General features: G+C 37.0%; 2 protein-coding genes across 2 annotated transcripts in view; one reads left to right on the top strand and one right to left on the bottom strand.

Annotated features, from left to right (window-relative positions):
- SKIC3 (SKI3 subunit of superkiller complex) overlaps nt 1-3,734 on the bottom strand; it is a 20,374-nt gene extending 16,640 nt beyond the window's left edge. The window contains exon 1 of the mRNA XM_059416386.1: nt 3,631-3,734. The gene's annotated coding sequence lies outside the window, so the exon portion shown is untranslated. The remainder of the gene's footprint in view (nt 1-3,630) is intronic.
- A 99-nt stretch (nt 3,735-3,833) lies between these two features.
- The window catches only part of ARSK (arylsulfatase family member K), a 43,227-nt gene continuing 32,105 nt past the window's right edge, over nt 3,834-14,955 (top strand). The window contains exons 1-3 of the mRNA XM_059418257.1: nt 3,834-4,073; nt 7,431-7,560; nt 13,436-13,595. Of these exons, the coding sequence (XP_059274240.1) occupies nt 3,936-4,073; nt 7,431-7,560; nt 13,436-13,595 (428 nt within the window). The 5' untranslated portion in view covers nt 3,834-3,935. The remainder of the gene's footprint in view (nt 4,074-7,430; nt 7,561-13,435; nt 13,596-14,955) is intronic.

A 14,955-nucleotide genomic window follows, 5' to 3' on the forward strand; every position in this document is an offset into this window, starting at 1 on the left:
GGGGGGGGTCAGCACCCCTAACATCCACATTGTTCAAGGGTCAACTGTGTATTAGTTCCATTCTCCTTATCTACTGCCACCCTCTCAATAACCTCACTACTTTCTTTTTCTATTTCTAATCCACATGGTTACTACAAACTTTCTTTACACATTTACAATCCTTAATCTCGCCTTCCTTAATCTCTCAAGTAGTAACCTTCTTGCTAGTGTTCTTCAAAAGATGGCTATCATCACACACAAGTACCTCTATCAATTACGTTAAAAAGTTACCTTATAAGGTCGTGAAGAGTTACATGTGGATTGTTGGCTGCATGGGGGGGGGTCAGCACCCCTAACATCCACATTGTTCAAGGGTCAACTGTGTATTAGTTCCATTCTCCTTATCTACTGCCACCCTCTCAATAACCTCACTACTTTCTTTTTCTATTTCTAATCCACATGGTTACTACAAACTTTCTTTACACATTTACAATCCTTAATCTCGCCTTCCTTAATCTCTCAAGTAGTAACCTTCTTGCTAGTGTTCTTCAAAAGATGGCTATCATCACACACAAGTACCTCTTTCAATTACGTGAAAAACATTCCAGATCAGATCCTGTAAAAGAGACCGCTCCAGCCTCTGAACCAATGGAACATTAGTTGAACTATTCAATTTAAACTTAATCGATATTTTTTACCATGTTCTATCGATATGCCCTGTCTCTCAAGTCAATAAAACCCTAAACAAATGTACTGTATATTTGGAGTTCCTTACATGTTCAACACTAGCGTAATATGTACTCAATAAATGGCTGATTGTCCAGCTTCCAAAGCCTACTTTAAACATTCAGCTTCCCCACTGCCAAAAGGTAGCAATTCTCAATTTGCTAAAGTGAGATAGGAAGACTCTCTTTTTGAATATCAGCTCATACAACTTTTTTTCACTGTCCCCCACTACTTTCCAGTTTACATGTTTGCCTCTCTTATTCAGCCTGTTCACAGTACTTCTATCTACTCAAATGGTACATATAACTGAAAGCCAAATTCAAGCGTCAAGCATAATGCCTTCTCAGATGAATCTACCTAGTCTGAACTTCTAACACTTTCAATTTAAACCAACATTTCCAAAAAGCATTCCAAGAAACAATAACATGCTTAAAGGTATTAACACACCATCTAGTAATTTTGTGAATATTTCACATTATATATCTCACTCTCTTCTAAAGTCATTCTAAATGTATATGAGCACTCTAAAAGCTCTGAGGAGTCCTAAAGATCCAAAGATAGTTTAACCTAGCATTTCTAAAACTTATGTTACTATGGAATATTTATGTTAATGAATGGCAATTAATATTTTGAAGCCACATCAGTATTTTCCAAAGTATAATTTGGGATGTTCTGATTTTCTTTTTGGATGTTTGGCATTTAGCTATATTTTTAATGTCTTTTATACTGTTATTAAATTTACAGGGGTGTGAGTGTGTTTGTTTCCCACAACTACACTGGAAGTTCCTTAGGAGCAAAGACTACTTCTATTTTTCTCTTTTATTTCCTGCAGTGTCTAGTACATTGCAGATAATCAACAAATATTCACAGAATCACAGCTGGTAAAGACAACACTGAATTTCTTCCACATAGTAACTAACTTCACATTTAGCCTCCCTCTCCTAAAGCAGAATATAGTGCTGCGGGTATACTGGACATTAAAAGAATTACAAAGAATCAAAATCTATCCCATGACCTTTTAGTTGAAGATCTTTCTAAACTTCAGTTAAGTATCTCACAAAAGCAAGCAATCTCTAACATACAAATCTTTGACTGATGATTTAAATGTACATGTAATAAAGTGCCTACCCTCAATGCAACACATACATAGGCATGAACAAACATAAAGATACACACAAACACACCTCAAAAGTACCTTTTCAGATAATGATTAGCAAAAACGTTTTATGTCCAGAAAAGAGTGACAAAAATAATGAAGTAACCTGCAATTATATAATTAACAAAGAAAATTGGGAAAGCCTTGGGAGGGGGAAAAAAACTGGAGAAGGAGGAGGCGAAAAGGGTTGTTGAAAAGGGGAGATTACTCGCATAAAAATAAAGAGAAAGGGAACAAAGAATGATTAAAAGTAGAGGGAGACAGACCTCAGCTCAAAATAAGAACTTTTAATAATTAGGCATGGCAGATGTGGAATGGGCTACTCAAAGGAAGTACATGCCCATCACTAGAGATTAAAAAGCACAGACTGGACCATTCACTTGGGAGGAATGTTGTAGGACAAACTGAATGTCAGATGGGTAGTAGGACAGGAAGCCCCTTAGATTCTTCCAGTGCTATCTCTGGGTCTTAAAATACCCATCTTCCTCCAAATCACTGCAGCACCTGCTTGCACTGACATGCCAAAGAGAAAGAGAGGGAGGGAAAGATGTGTTCCTGTCCTTCTGACTAGGAACTGAGAATACAAGACCTGTGAAAACGAAGCCAAAGAGAGTAAACATAGTTCACAGAAATAGTAGCAACACCACAGATAAAGTTGGACATATATCTTCACAAATCTAAAAGTCATCTAACAATGTTTCTATGGTGAAATGATTTCCACACTCCAAATTAACTGAAATTTTTGAATCATAACCTGATCATGACGTAGCTTACCTACATTATCTACTATGCTATAAGGCTGCAATGCCAGGTATGTTAGCTTTGTTTCACTAGAGTTTAAGTTTCTTGTGATCAGGAACTATTGTTCATATATTTGAATCCTCACAAAGAGCTTTAACACGTTTCTTGATTAAGAATTTGTCTACACTAAGAGTTTAAGCTCATCAAAATGTCATAAAATGTTATTATCAACTAGGGACAGAGAACTCTAGTAAGTTTAGGGCACAGACTACTAAAGTTAAAGTCCTGCTCAGACTGGGTCCCTGTGTAGCCTTGGTTTTCCTACCTGCAAAATGGTCAAAGTAAGGATTACAGAAAGTATTAGAATTGAGTTGATTTTATGTTAGGTTACAGCAACTCCTTTTCCTGTCAAAGTATTCACATGACTAACGTGATGAACAAATTATATATCTGAAACTATGATAATGAAATGAGAACTTGGCTTTGGGACAGAGTAGTTCAACAGTCAAGTGGGAACAGTGATTTTTTTTCTGCAGCAAAACAGTGATATTCTGAACCCGTCAATTAACCGAACTCATCACACAGCTCAGTACGTCTTCCCTTAGGAGCCTGTTCGGTTTCTCTCCTTTGCACTCCGCGGACAAGATGCACCTAAGCTCTTCCTAGAACAGGAAACTGGACTAGGCCCCGTTCCTCACTCCACCGGAGCACGATAAACCCTTCCGGCACTGACAGTAAGATGAGGCAGGCTAGAAATTTCTTTGGGGGAAATGTATTCGAGGAGCCCCCCGAATCCACACTGCACCTGAGACGGTCCAGCCAGAGGCCCCACAAAGAACCGCCCCACCTAACTTAAGTGACAGACGCGCTGCCACCTCATCATTGCCCAGTTCACGGTCCTAATACTCGGTCATGCTTCCGCGGCACAAAATGACCAGTCCTGGCCCCTGACCCTCTCTCTGTGTAGGTACCATTTCAACCGCGTATTGGCTCCAACTTCTGCAAAAGCTACAGCGACCCTAACCCACCTGGGACAGATGCTTTTCCTCCAAACGCCGAGACTGGAGTCCGAGCGCATGCGCATTCACCAGACATCGTTCACGTGACTGCAAGTGACTGAGTTTTTAGTTAGCTCGGTATTTGCTTAAAAGGTCTTAACGTGAGTTAAGGCCGGGGATTCCCCCCTTTGCGCATGTGCCTACGCCTAGCCTGCTGGGAATTGTAGTTCTGTGGGAAAAGCGCTAGGAGAGTGGGATCCCCGCCCTCTTTCCAGAGGCGTTCCTAGAAGCAGGCGGCCGGCCGAGCGCGGAAAGTTTCTGAACCGCTCCTTGCGATGCTGCTCCTGTGGGTGTCGGTGGTCGCAGCCTCCGCGCTGGCAGCACCAGACCCCCGGGCAGGTGGACAGAGACGAGGAGCTGCTCGGGTTTGGTCCGCTGCACCCAACGTGGTGCTAGTCGTGAGCGACTCCTTCGTAAGTACCGAGAAGCAAGAAAGTGGGTGTCCCACTCCAGACTAGCAACCGGCCCCCAGCTTTTCCTGTGCTGCAGGCTTTGAGGAGCAGAATCTGAGACTGCCAAACTTATCCTATCCCGATGCAAAGTAAAAAATGCATTTTATTTTGAGGCCCCGCATACACCCGTAAACTACGTACATATAAAACAATAATCTAGTAAATACAATGTATCTGACAGCACCTTTGCATTTTTCTTTTTAATGCTGGCCTCGACCCACTAATTTTATCACTACTAATGCACTTTAAATCTGTACCCCGGTTTGAGTCTATTGTGGGGGAAAATAACATTCTGCTCTTCATAAAAGCCTGTTAGCTTCCCAGGGGTCATTTCCCATTTCGGATTTACAGGAATTCATGTTTGGGTGACAAACGAAGAAAGTTAATAGTTACTCAGGTATCTGATAATCCTGTTAGTGCTGATTTAAGTGCGTTAGTTGATGTAATTTGATTCACTCCCTCAGGTTCCAAGTGAATTGTGTGGGTGTGTGACTGTGGTTAAATCACAAACTTGAACAGGCTTTGGAACTTTGCCAAGACGTCATCTGAAAAAAGACTTGCATCAACATTACCTGAAACTTCTAGTTTTATCCGTGATTTAAACACTACTGCTTAGACAAACGTTCGGCTATGAGTTACAATACTAGTTTATTATCACTGGATGTTACTTTGGTCACATAGATTGTTGGTGTAAAGCATGTCTGCACCAAAAGAGTACAAATCACTGTGTTCTATTGCCTTTCTCATTGATTAACCTGTGATGATTAAAGTAAGGATATGCCCATTGGACTTGTTGAGAAAATTATTCAAAGTAATCTTTACAAATCATCTAAATTAAGGGAACAAGCAGTATTGGAGATCAACATGAAAAATTTTCTTAGGGAGTGCTCCTGAGATCAAAGGGAAGGGAAGGAAGGAAGGATTCTGCAAAGAGAGAGAAATTGAGTTTTGTCACTATCTCAGTAGAAGCCCATAAAGCCAGCTGACTTTATGGGTAATTCTCAAACCAGTTTGATGCTTCAGAACTGTTTCAATTTGGGGTGACGGGGCTAGGGCTTTATACTTAATGTTGGATGGCCATTAGTTGTGCACTGCTCCCAGAAAGAGGCAGGATTTGGGGCAAGGCAACTCTCATTAGTGGACTCATTCTTTCATCCCTAAAGGTAATTTGGGTGTTATATCAAAGCATCCTAGGAACTTCCAAAGATGATTGAAATATTTGGGGACGTTGGGTTTTTTGTTTGTTTGTTTGTTTCAGTATAGTATGAATACATAGGTTTTTATATATTTGTGTTTAAATGCTTTGCAATCGGGGCACCTGGGTGGCTCAGTGGGTTAAGCCACTGCCTTTGGCTCAGGTCATGATCTCAGGGTCCTACGGTCGATCGAGTCCCACATTGGGCTCTCTGCTCAGCAGGGAGCCTGCTTCCTCCTCTCTCTCTCTCTGCCTGCCTCTCTGCCTACTTGTGATCTCTCTCTGTCAAATAAATAAATAAAACTTAAAAAAAAATAAATGCTTTGCAGTCATTTTACTTATTGATATTAAAAATGTCCCATTTTGGTTAGTGAAAGACCCTCCAGGTTGTTCCTAAGTTTTTTTGATCCATTCCTAATAATCTTCAGCAGCTTACTTTGATAGACTTCCCTGTCCAACTTGTGTATTTCTTGTCCTATCCTGTGTTTTGACTATAATCTAGGTGTTCCAATTTTTCATTGCTTTTAGACCCTTTCAATGGACAGATCTAGAAAGTACATATATTAGACAGAAAAAGAAAACCTGAGATCATGTTGATAGTTTCAACTCAAATTTAAGATTACAAGGCTATTAATACTTTGATTTTTGCTCTTGTATCTCTTTTACACCAAATATTTTGGTTGCTAACTATAGTAACATGATTGGTTTCTTTATCCATAGATATAGATAAATATATATATGGATATATATGTTAAATATATATATTATGTATAAATATATTTATATATACTATATTTTATACATATATGGATAAATATATATAGTATATAAACATATATGTATCAACTTAGGGCCCCAATCACTCTTGCCCTAGCTACTAGTCGGGGAAAGGTTCAATGCCAGATAAGGCAAATCAAAAGACTAGACAAACTTCTGCAAAGCAAGCAAAAAGAAAGAAATAATAAGGGTCAGAGCAGAAATTGATACCAATACCTAAATAAATTTTCTTATTTTATATAGCCTCTCAACACAGCTGACGTTTCCTGTCACCTTTCTTGACATACCATTTTCTCTCAGCATCATGGGGCTCTATCTCCTCTATCATCTTCCTCCCTTGCTGGCTATTCTCAGCTTCCCATCACACCTTCTCCTCTTATTTGGGACTCCTCGAATTCATCTCTTTCCTCCCTTTTTACTCTCTGCCTGAAACATTTCTTTCACTATCACAGTTTTAAATACCATGAATATGCTTAAGACGCCCATGTTGATTTCACCAGGGTAGACTTTTCCAAGCTCCAGATTCCTGTCTGTGATCAATAGCCTACTTTATATATCCATTTGGAAATCTCAGACATATCAAGGGTTTATGTATATCCCAGATTTGGAATAACTCATTTTTAAGACTGTATTTTTATTTATAATTATATTGAAAATATAGAATAGACATAACTCCAGGCCTAAAATATTCTTTTGTTCTGTCTTTGCTCTTTACCGAGAACAGTTCTTCAGTTCCAAAATGCATATCTCCAGCCCAAACTCCTCTTCTAATATTCAGGATCATTTATCCGGCAGCCACTGACATCTTCACTTATGTCCAGCCTAAAAAGCTGCTGGATCTTTCTTACCCTTTATGTCTCACACTTCCCAGAGAAGCTTTCCCTGTTCACTCTATGTAAAGTACATCACCCTTATTATTCTGTATTTAGGGTTTTTTTTCAAAGCACATATCACAATTTGTAATTATTAATGCTTTATTCTCCCTCTAAGCTCCAAGGATCCAGGGACTCTGTTTTTCTCACCACTGAATTTCAAGATCTTTCACAGTACCTGATACATAGAAATGCTTAATAAATATTTGTTCCATCAGACCACCATGCCCCAGAAGAACTTTCCAGAAAGTCATTTAGTTTATTTATTATATTCAAACCAATCCACATGCAACATTAAATTCTTAATATTATAAGCTAGTTATAGGTAACACTCTTTAAACTTGTTTTATCTTTTGAAGATCCTTGAGATCATCTTGGAGTCTTTTCTACTTACAAATTTTATGGTTAAAATGAAAGGAAATAATTTTTTTCTTTTCTAATGCAATCAGTGTTAATTAAATTTCTTTATTCCAGGATGGAAGGCTAACATTTTATCCAGGAAGTCAGGTAGTAAAACTTCCTTTTATCAACTTCATGAAAGCCCATGGCACTTCCTTTCTGAATGCCTACACAAACTCTCCAATCTGTTGCCCATCTCGCGCAGGTAAGAACATGCTTAATATTAATGGAAGTGGCCACACACGTAAACATGTTCTCACAGTTTAAAAGATTATACCCAAAAGTACAACAGTAAGTTATATTTGTCATCTAATAAAAAAATTTTAATACAAGTGATGCATATTTTAAGCCATGTATTGGGGTTATTGGAATTTCTACTTTATTTTTCAAGAGCAGGAATTTTTGTCATCCAAAATGGAGTTTAGTTCATGTGTTATTGTTTCATTTCCTTATGACTGGTGACTAAGAGTCTTTTGCCTATCCGAGCAAATGAGGAATTAGCCATATTTCCCGGAAGAGTTGTATCTTCACGAAAATTTTTAGTAAGAGTAGAGGGGATTGGGAGGGAACTTGAAAGCATACCACAAAGTAGTTAGCATTTTCATACATCAGGTTACTCTGACTTTTTCCATATTATTTCAGATTATAGACTTTATCTGTTTTTCTTCAGTCTGACTTCTAGCCCAGATCTGTTTGTTCATTTTTATTAGTGTAATTTAACAAATAGGCACAGTTTTAATGCCAACATGTCAGCAGTATTAATCCATCAGTAATGGAGAAGTGGGGGAAAATGTCATTTTTAAAAATAAACTCTCTGTTCTCTGACAGAATTATTTTCCTTCCTGCCTTTCTAAAGTTTGTTTGCTTTGGAATACATAAAAAACACATCTGTCAGGACATAAATGACGTGATCTTCCCTATGATTTGAGTCCCAAGTCCTTTAACCACCAGCACAATCACCTATGTAACCGCCAGTGACTAAAGGAAACTGACTACTCTAAATGAAATTTCAGGGAATAAGGTCCAGGGATATTAAAATACTTTTGTTCGTTTTTTATTCCCTATTAAGCAAGTGAAATAAGCAGAGCACTAGGGTGAGGTGTTGTTCTGGATTCTAATCCTCAGTGGGCCAACCAAGTCCCTCAGTTTCCTTATCTACAGGGTTGGATATCTACCTATTCTTAGATACTTGCCTATCTATCTATTCCTATCTATCTCGCAGGGGTTGTTCCCAGCATCCAATGAAATAATGAATAAAAAGGTGATGAATGAACTCTAAAGGTGTCAAATATGTTAGATGATGCTTTTCCTTGAACTGTACTTTGAAGAGTTTGAAAAAAGCAAAGGAATAATAATAACACAAGCTAATGCTTGTTGCATTCTTACCCTGTGCCTGGCAATATTCTAAGTGCCTTACATATCTTAATTTATATAATAATAACATGTCCAAGAAGTAGATATTTTTACTGTCCCCATTTTGCATATGAAAACAAAAGTGCTAAAAGGTTAAGTAACTTATCAAAGGCCATTCAGTAAGTGGCATTATTGGGGTTCAAACCCAGGTAATCCTTCAACCCACTCCTCAAAAAGAAAACATTTTGTTAGATGAGAAAAGAAATCTTATCAACCCTACCCAGAAATGGAAAGGGAAAAGGATTTTTTCCCCAGTTTTATCAAGATAATTGAAATATAACATTGTATTAATTTAGGTATACAATATAATGTTATTACATATGTATATGTTATGAAATAATTATAAGTGTCATTAATATCCATCACCTCCCATAGTTAAAAGCATTTGTCTTGTGATACAATCTTTTAAGATCTATTCTCTTAGCAACTTTTAAATATATAATCCGGTATTGTTAACTGTAGCCACTGTGCTATACATTATATCCCCAGAACTTACTTAGTACTGGAAATTTGTACATTTTTACCATATTCACCCATTTCCCCACCTCCCAACCCCCACTTCTGACAGTCACACTTATGTTTCTATGAGTTCTGTATTTTAGATTCCACAAACGAGTAAAATCATATGCTGCTTTTCTCTGACTTCTTTCTCTTAACATAATGCCCACAAGGTCCATCCATGTTGTCAAATAAGACAGGGTTTCCTTTTTCTGTGTGTGTGTGTGTATCATATATATGTTGGGAATATGTGAGATATATATATTTACAAATATAAAATCACATTTATTTATCCAACTATCATTGGACAGTTAGGCTGCTTCCATGTCTTGGCTATTATAAATAATGCTGCAGTGAACATGGGGATGCAGAAATCTCTGAGATAATGATTTGTCTCCTTTGGATGTAGAGCTAGAAGTGGGATTGCTGGACTGGATGAGAGTTCCAGTTCTGATTTTTTGAGAAACCTCCATACTGGTTGCCGCAGTGGCCTCATCAATTTACATTTGCAACAGCATTGTGCAAGGGTTATCTTTTCTCCATATCTTCACCATGGCTGACCATCTCTTGTCTTTTGACAATCATTTTAACATGTGTGTGGTAATATCTCACTAGGCTTTGATTTGCATTTCCCTTATAATTAGTGATGCTGAGCATCTTTTCATGTAGATGTTGGACCATTTCTGTGTCTTCGGAAAAATACTTATTCAGTTCCTCTGCTCATTTCCCAATCAGATTTTTGTGTAGAATTCTTTGTATATTTTGGATATTAATTATCAGATAGATGTTTTGCGAGTATTTTCTCCCATTCCATAGATTGCCTTTGCATTTTGTTGATAGTTTCCTTTGCTGTGCAGGAGCTTTCAAGTTTGACGTAGGTCTACTTATTGATTTTACTTGTTTTGCCTTTGCTTTTAGGGTCAAATATAAAAAAATTATTGTCAAGTCTGATATCAAGGAGCTTACCCCCTGTTTTCTTCTAGGAGTTTCATGGTTTCAGGTCTCATGTTCAGTGTTTAATCTATTTTGAGTTGATTTTTATGTATGGTATAAGATAAGGGTCCAGTTTTCCCAACATCAGTTTTTGAAGAGCCTGTCCTTTCCCCATTATATATTCTTGGCTCCTTTGTTTTACATTAATTGACCACATGTGCATGGTTTCATTTCTGGGCTCTCTTTTGTTTCATCGAAATGTGTGTCTGCTTTCATGCCAAATACCATGCTGTTTTGGTGGTTATAGTTTTGTAATATAGTTTGAAATCATGGAGTAGGATATCTTCTTTCCCAAGAATGCTTTGGCTATTTGGGGTCTTATATGGTTCGATACAAATTTTAGGATTGTTTGTTCTGTTTCAGAGAAGAATGCCATTGGAATCTTGATAAGGATTGCATTGAATCTGTAGGCTGCTTTAAGTGGTATGGACATTTTAACAACTTCAATTCTTCTTATCCATGAGCACAGAGTATCTTTCCATTTATTTGTGTCTTCTTCAGTTTCTCTCACCAGTGTCTTATAATATAGGGATCTTTCCCCTCCTTGGTTAAATTTTTTTCTAGGTAATTTATTCCTTTTTGATGAAATCATAAATGGAATTCTATTATTAATTTCTCAGATAGTTTATTCTTAGTATACAGAAATGCAACTGCTTTTTGTATATTGATTTTATATCCTACAACTTTACTAAATATGTTGATTAGTTCCAACAGTTTCTTGGTGGAATCTTTAGGGTTTTCTTTATATCTCATCTGAAAATAGACACCGTTTTACTTCTTTCTAACTTGGATGCCTTTTATTTCTTCTTCTTGCCTTACTGCTCTTTATATAGGATGTCTACTACTGTGTTGAGTAAGAAGAGTGGACATTCTGGTCTTGTTCCTGATCTTAGAGGAAGAGCTTTCAGCTTTTCACCCCTGAATGTAATGTCAGCTGTGGCTTGTCGTATATGACTTTTATTATGTTGAGTTACTTTCCTTTTATACCCAGTTTGTTGAGAGTTTTTATCATGAACGGATATTCAATTTTGTCAAATGCTTTCTCTCCATCTATTGAGATGAGATCGTTTTTAATCCCTCATTTGTTAATGTGGTATATCATATTGATGGATTTGGAGATGTTGAATCTTTGCATCCCTGGAATAAGTCCCAATTGATCGTGATGTATGACCCTTTTATATTGTTTAAATCAGTTTGCTAATATTTATTGACAATTTTACACTATGTTCATCAAGGATATTGGTCTGTCATTTTCTTCTTTTGGGTGTCCTCTTCTGGTTTTGGTGTCAGGGTAATGTTGGCTTTCTAAAATGAGTTTGGAAGTGTTTCCTCCTCTTCTTTTTTTTAGAAGACTTTGGACAGAGGGATTGGTATTAATTACTCTTTTTTTTGGTATTAATTATTCTATAAATATTTGGTAGAATTTACCAAGAAAGCTTTCTGGTCCTATACTTATTCTTTCTTGGGAGGTATTTGATTACTGATTCAGTCTCCTTACTCCTTATTGGTTTGTTGGATTTTCTATGTGCTCATGATTCAGTCTTGGTAGGTTGTATAGTTCTAGGAACATATCCATTACTAGGTTGGCATATAATTATTCATAGTAGTCTTATAAGTCTTTGTATTTCTGTGTTATCAGTTGTAACTTCTCTTTCATTTCTGATTTTTGAATCATTTCTTTTCTTGGCAAGTCTAGCTAAATGTCTTTTTCTAATCTTTTTTTTTAAAAAAAAACAGGTCTTAATTTTATTGATTTTTACTATGCTCTTTCTTAGTCTCTATCTTCATTCTAATCTTTGTTATTTCCTTTCTTCTATTAAGTTTGGGCTTAGCTTGTTCATTTTCTAGTTCTTTTTTTTTTTTAAAGATTTTATTTATTTATCAGAGAGAGAGGGGGGGAGAGAGCAAGCACAGGCAGATAGAGTGGCAGGCAGAGGCAGAGGGAGAAGCAGGCTCCCTGCTGAGCAAGGAGCCCAACGTGGGACTCCATCCCAGAACGCTGGGATCATGACCTGAGCCGAAGGCAGCTGCTTAACCAACTGAGCCACCCAGGCGTCCCTCATTTTCTAGTTCTTAAAGATGAAAAGTTAGGTTGCTTATTTGAGCTCTTTTTTTCTTAAGGCAGGCATTTAACTCTATGAACTTAGCCCTTAAAATTGCTTTTTCTGCATGCTATTAGTTTTAGTATGTTAAACTTCCATTTTCATTTGTCTCAAGATATTTTTTTATTTCTCTTTTGACTTCTGCTTTGACCCATTGGTGTTCAGTGCCATTTTGTTTAATCTCCACATATTTGTGAATTTTCCAGTTTTCTCAAAATGACTTCTAGTTTTGTGCCTTTGTAGTCAGGAAAAAATGCCTAATATTTCAATTTCTTAAATTAATTATGACTTATTTTGTGGCCTAACATATGATCTGTCCTAGTAAATGTTCTGTGTGCACTTAAAAAGGTTATGTTTTCTGTTTCTTTTAGATAGAATACTCTGTAAATGTCTCTTAAGTCCATCTGGTCCAGGATGTAGTTTTTAAGTCCATTGTTACTTTAATTGATTTTCTGTCTGGATGATCTATCCATTGTTGAAACTGGGGTATTGAAGTCTCCTACTATTACAGTATTGCTGCCTATTTCCCCCTTTGGGTCTGTTAATACATGAAGAAAGATATATTGGATACAATCATACTTATAGAAAATAACAGCGAAGGTGTAGTATACTTTTTTGTAGGTGTAGTAAATTTTTTGTGGAAAGCCGGTACAAAGACAACATCCTTAAGGATGTTGGAAAAGGATCTGTGCTTCACTTTACTGGCCTGGAAAATAAATAAATACTTGGTGATTATTTTATGAAATATTATTTTTATGAAAAAATATTTTTATGAAAGCAGACTCCAGAGTCTGACAGGCTTTATACATAATTCCAGCTGTATTTACCTTAAACAACTTAACCTGTAAGCCTTGAGGACTCACCTGTAAAATGGAAATAGTAACTCCTTGCCAAGTTTTCCCCTTGATAACATGAAGTAACAGAAATATTAGGTAAAGCTCCTAATGCAGGTTTTTTCTTACTCCAGGGCATGAGCTCCAAACTAGGAGATTCTTTCTCTTGCTGTAATTGTCTTCATAGTTAAAGCAAATCAATACACTTTACGCTAATCCCAGTTTCTCCTCCCACCACTAGCAATATGGAGTGGCCTCTTCACTCACTTAACAGAATCCTGGAATAACTTTAAGGGCCTAGATCCAAATTATACAACATGGATGGATATCATGGAGAAGCATGGCTACCGAACACAAAAATTTGGAAAACTGGACTACACTTCGGGACATCACTCCATTAGGTAAAAAAGTAGAACAAAATAATGCTAACATGCTACCCTCTGCTTCAGCACATACATGTACTCTTTTTTGACTTTTGTCACTTCTCCGCAAAGGTGAAAGTTAAGCTCTTAATCCCTCAATTGTGTTAATTTGGCTAAAATTTCACATTTCTTTAATCTTCATAAAAGATTAAAATTGCTAATATGCTGGTAATTTTTGTTTTTCTTAAACATTAAAGGTCTATAAAATTATTTACTTCAAAATTTATTTTGAGTTTTGTTATGCAATGTCTATTACATACTGAAGACAGTTTATAATCTTTTTTAAAGACCATAATCCAGATGCTTGCTTTTGTCAGTTATCTCCTTTCAGTCATTATATTTTTTTTCATTTTACTAAGTCCTCAAACCAGGCAGCCAAGTATAGTGGTTATGAGCAGAGATCTAGAATCAGAATTCCTACTTGAGAATCTTAGTTTTTCTGTTTACTCCTGACCTCTAATTTCTTTGCTGTGAGGATTAAATGGAATGAAATCTGCAGGGAAAAAAGCTAACACACAGTGTGTCTGGAACAGCTGTCCTCAGAAAGGCCTACTTTCAAGATTGGCCCTCGGGTTTTATCTAATGACTTGAATATCAGGAATATTTTCCATCTATTCCCTGATAAAAGTGACTTACTCTCTACCTAGAATGTACAATGTGGTTTATGCTGAAACACCTGCTTTCCTTCTGAGAGTCTGGGATTGGTATGTGGTAAGCAGAGGGTATCTGCATAATCAGCTGCCACGAACAACTTGGGTTCTGCTTGCCTAATCAATTCTTACACGTGTATTGTTATGTTTGGTGTTGGATGAATTAAGTGAGCCCTTTATGACTCCACTTAGAAACTTGAAAGTGATTTGCTCTGGACTTACTCTAAATATCATTCCCTTTGCTGATTTTGCTTTGCGTCCTTTCACTATAATCATAGCCATGTGTACAACTAAATGCCGAGTCCCATGAGTTCTCCTAGTGAACTTGGGTATGCTCTTGGAGTCTCCCAACACTCGTGCCTCTTGGCACAAATACGTATTAAAGTCTTAGAACAGAATGCCTTGCCTAACGGGTGCTAATTGAGGGCTATGGTAGTGGTAGTAGTGATGATGATGCTAATGATTATGGTAAGAACCAGAAAAATAAATTCAGTCAAAATAATGGTGAATGTGGTGAGAAGGATAGCGTTCCTCAGAACTTCATGTCCACCTGGAACTACAGAATGTCACCTTATTTGGAAACAGATCCTTCTTACAGATGCAGTTAGTTAAGGGTTCAAGATGAAGTCATCCTGAATTTAAAGTGAGTCCTAAACCCAATGACTTTTGGTCTCATTAGAAAAGAAAAG

This window comes from Mustela nigripes, chromosome 12 (assembly GCF_022355385.1).
Source record: "Mustela nigripes isolate SB6536 chromosome 12, MUSNIG.SB6536, whole genome shotgun sequence".
In the NCBI taxonomy this organism is placed as follows: Eukaryota; Metazoa; Chordata; class Mammalia; order Carnivora; family Mustelidae; genus Mustela; species Mustela nigripes.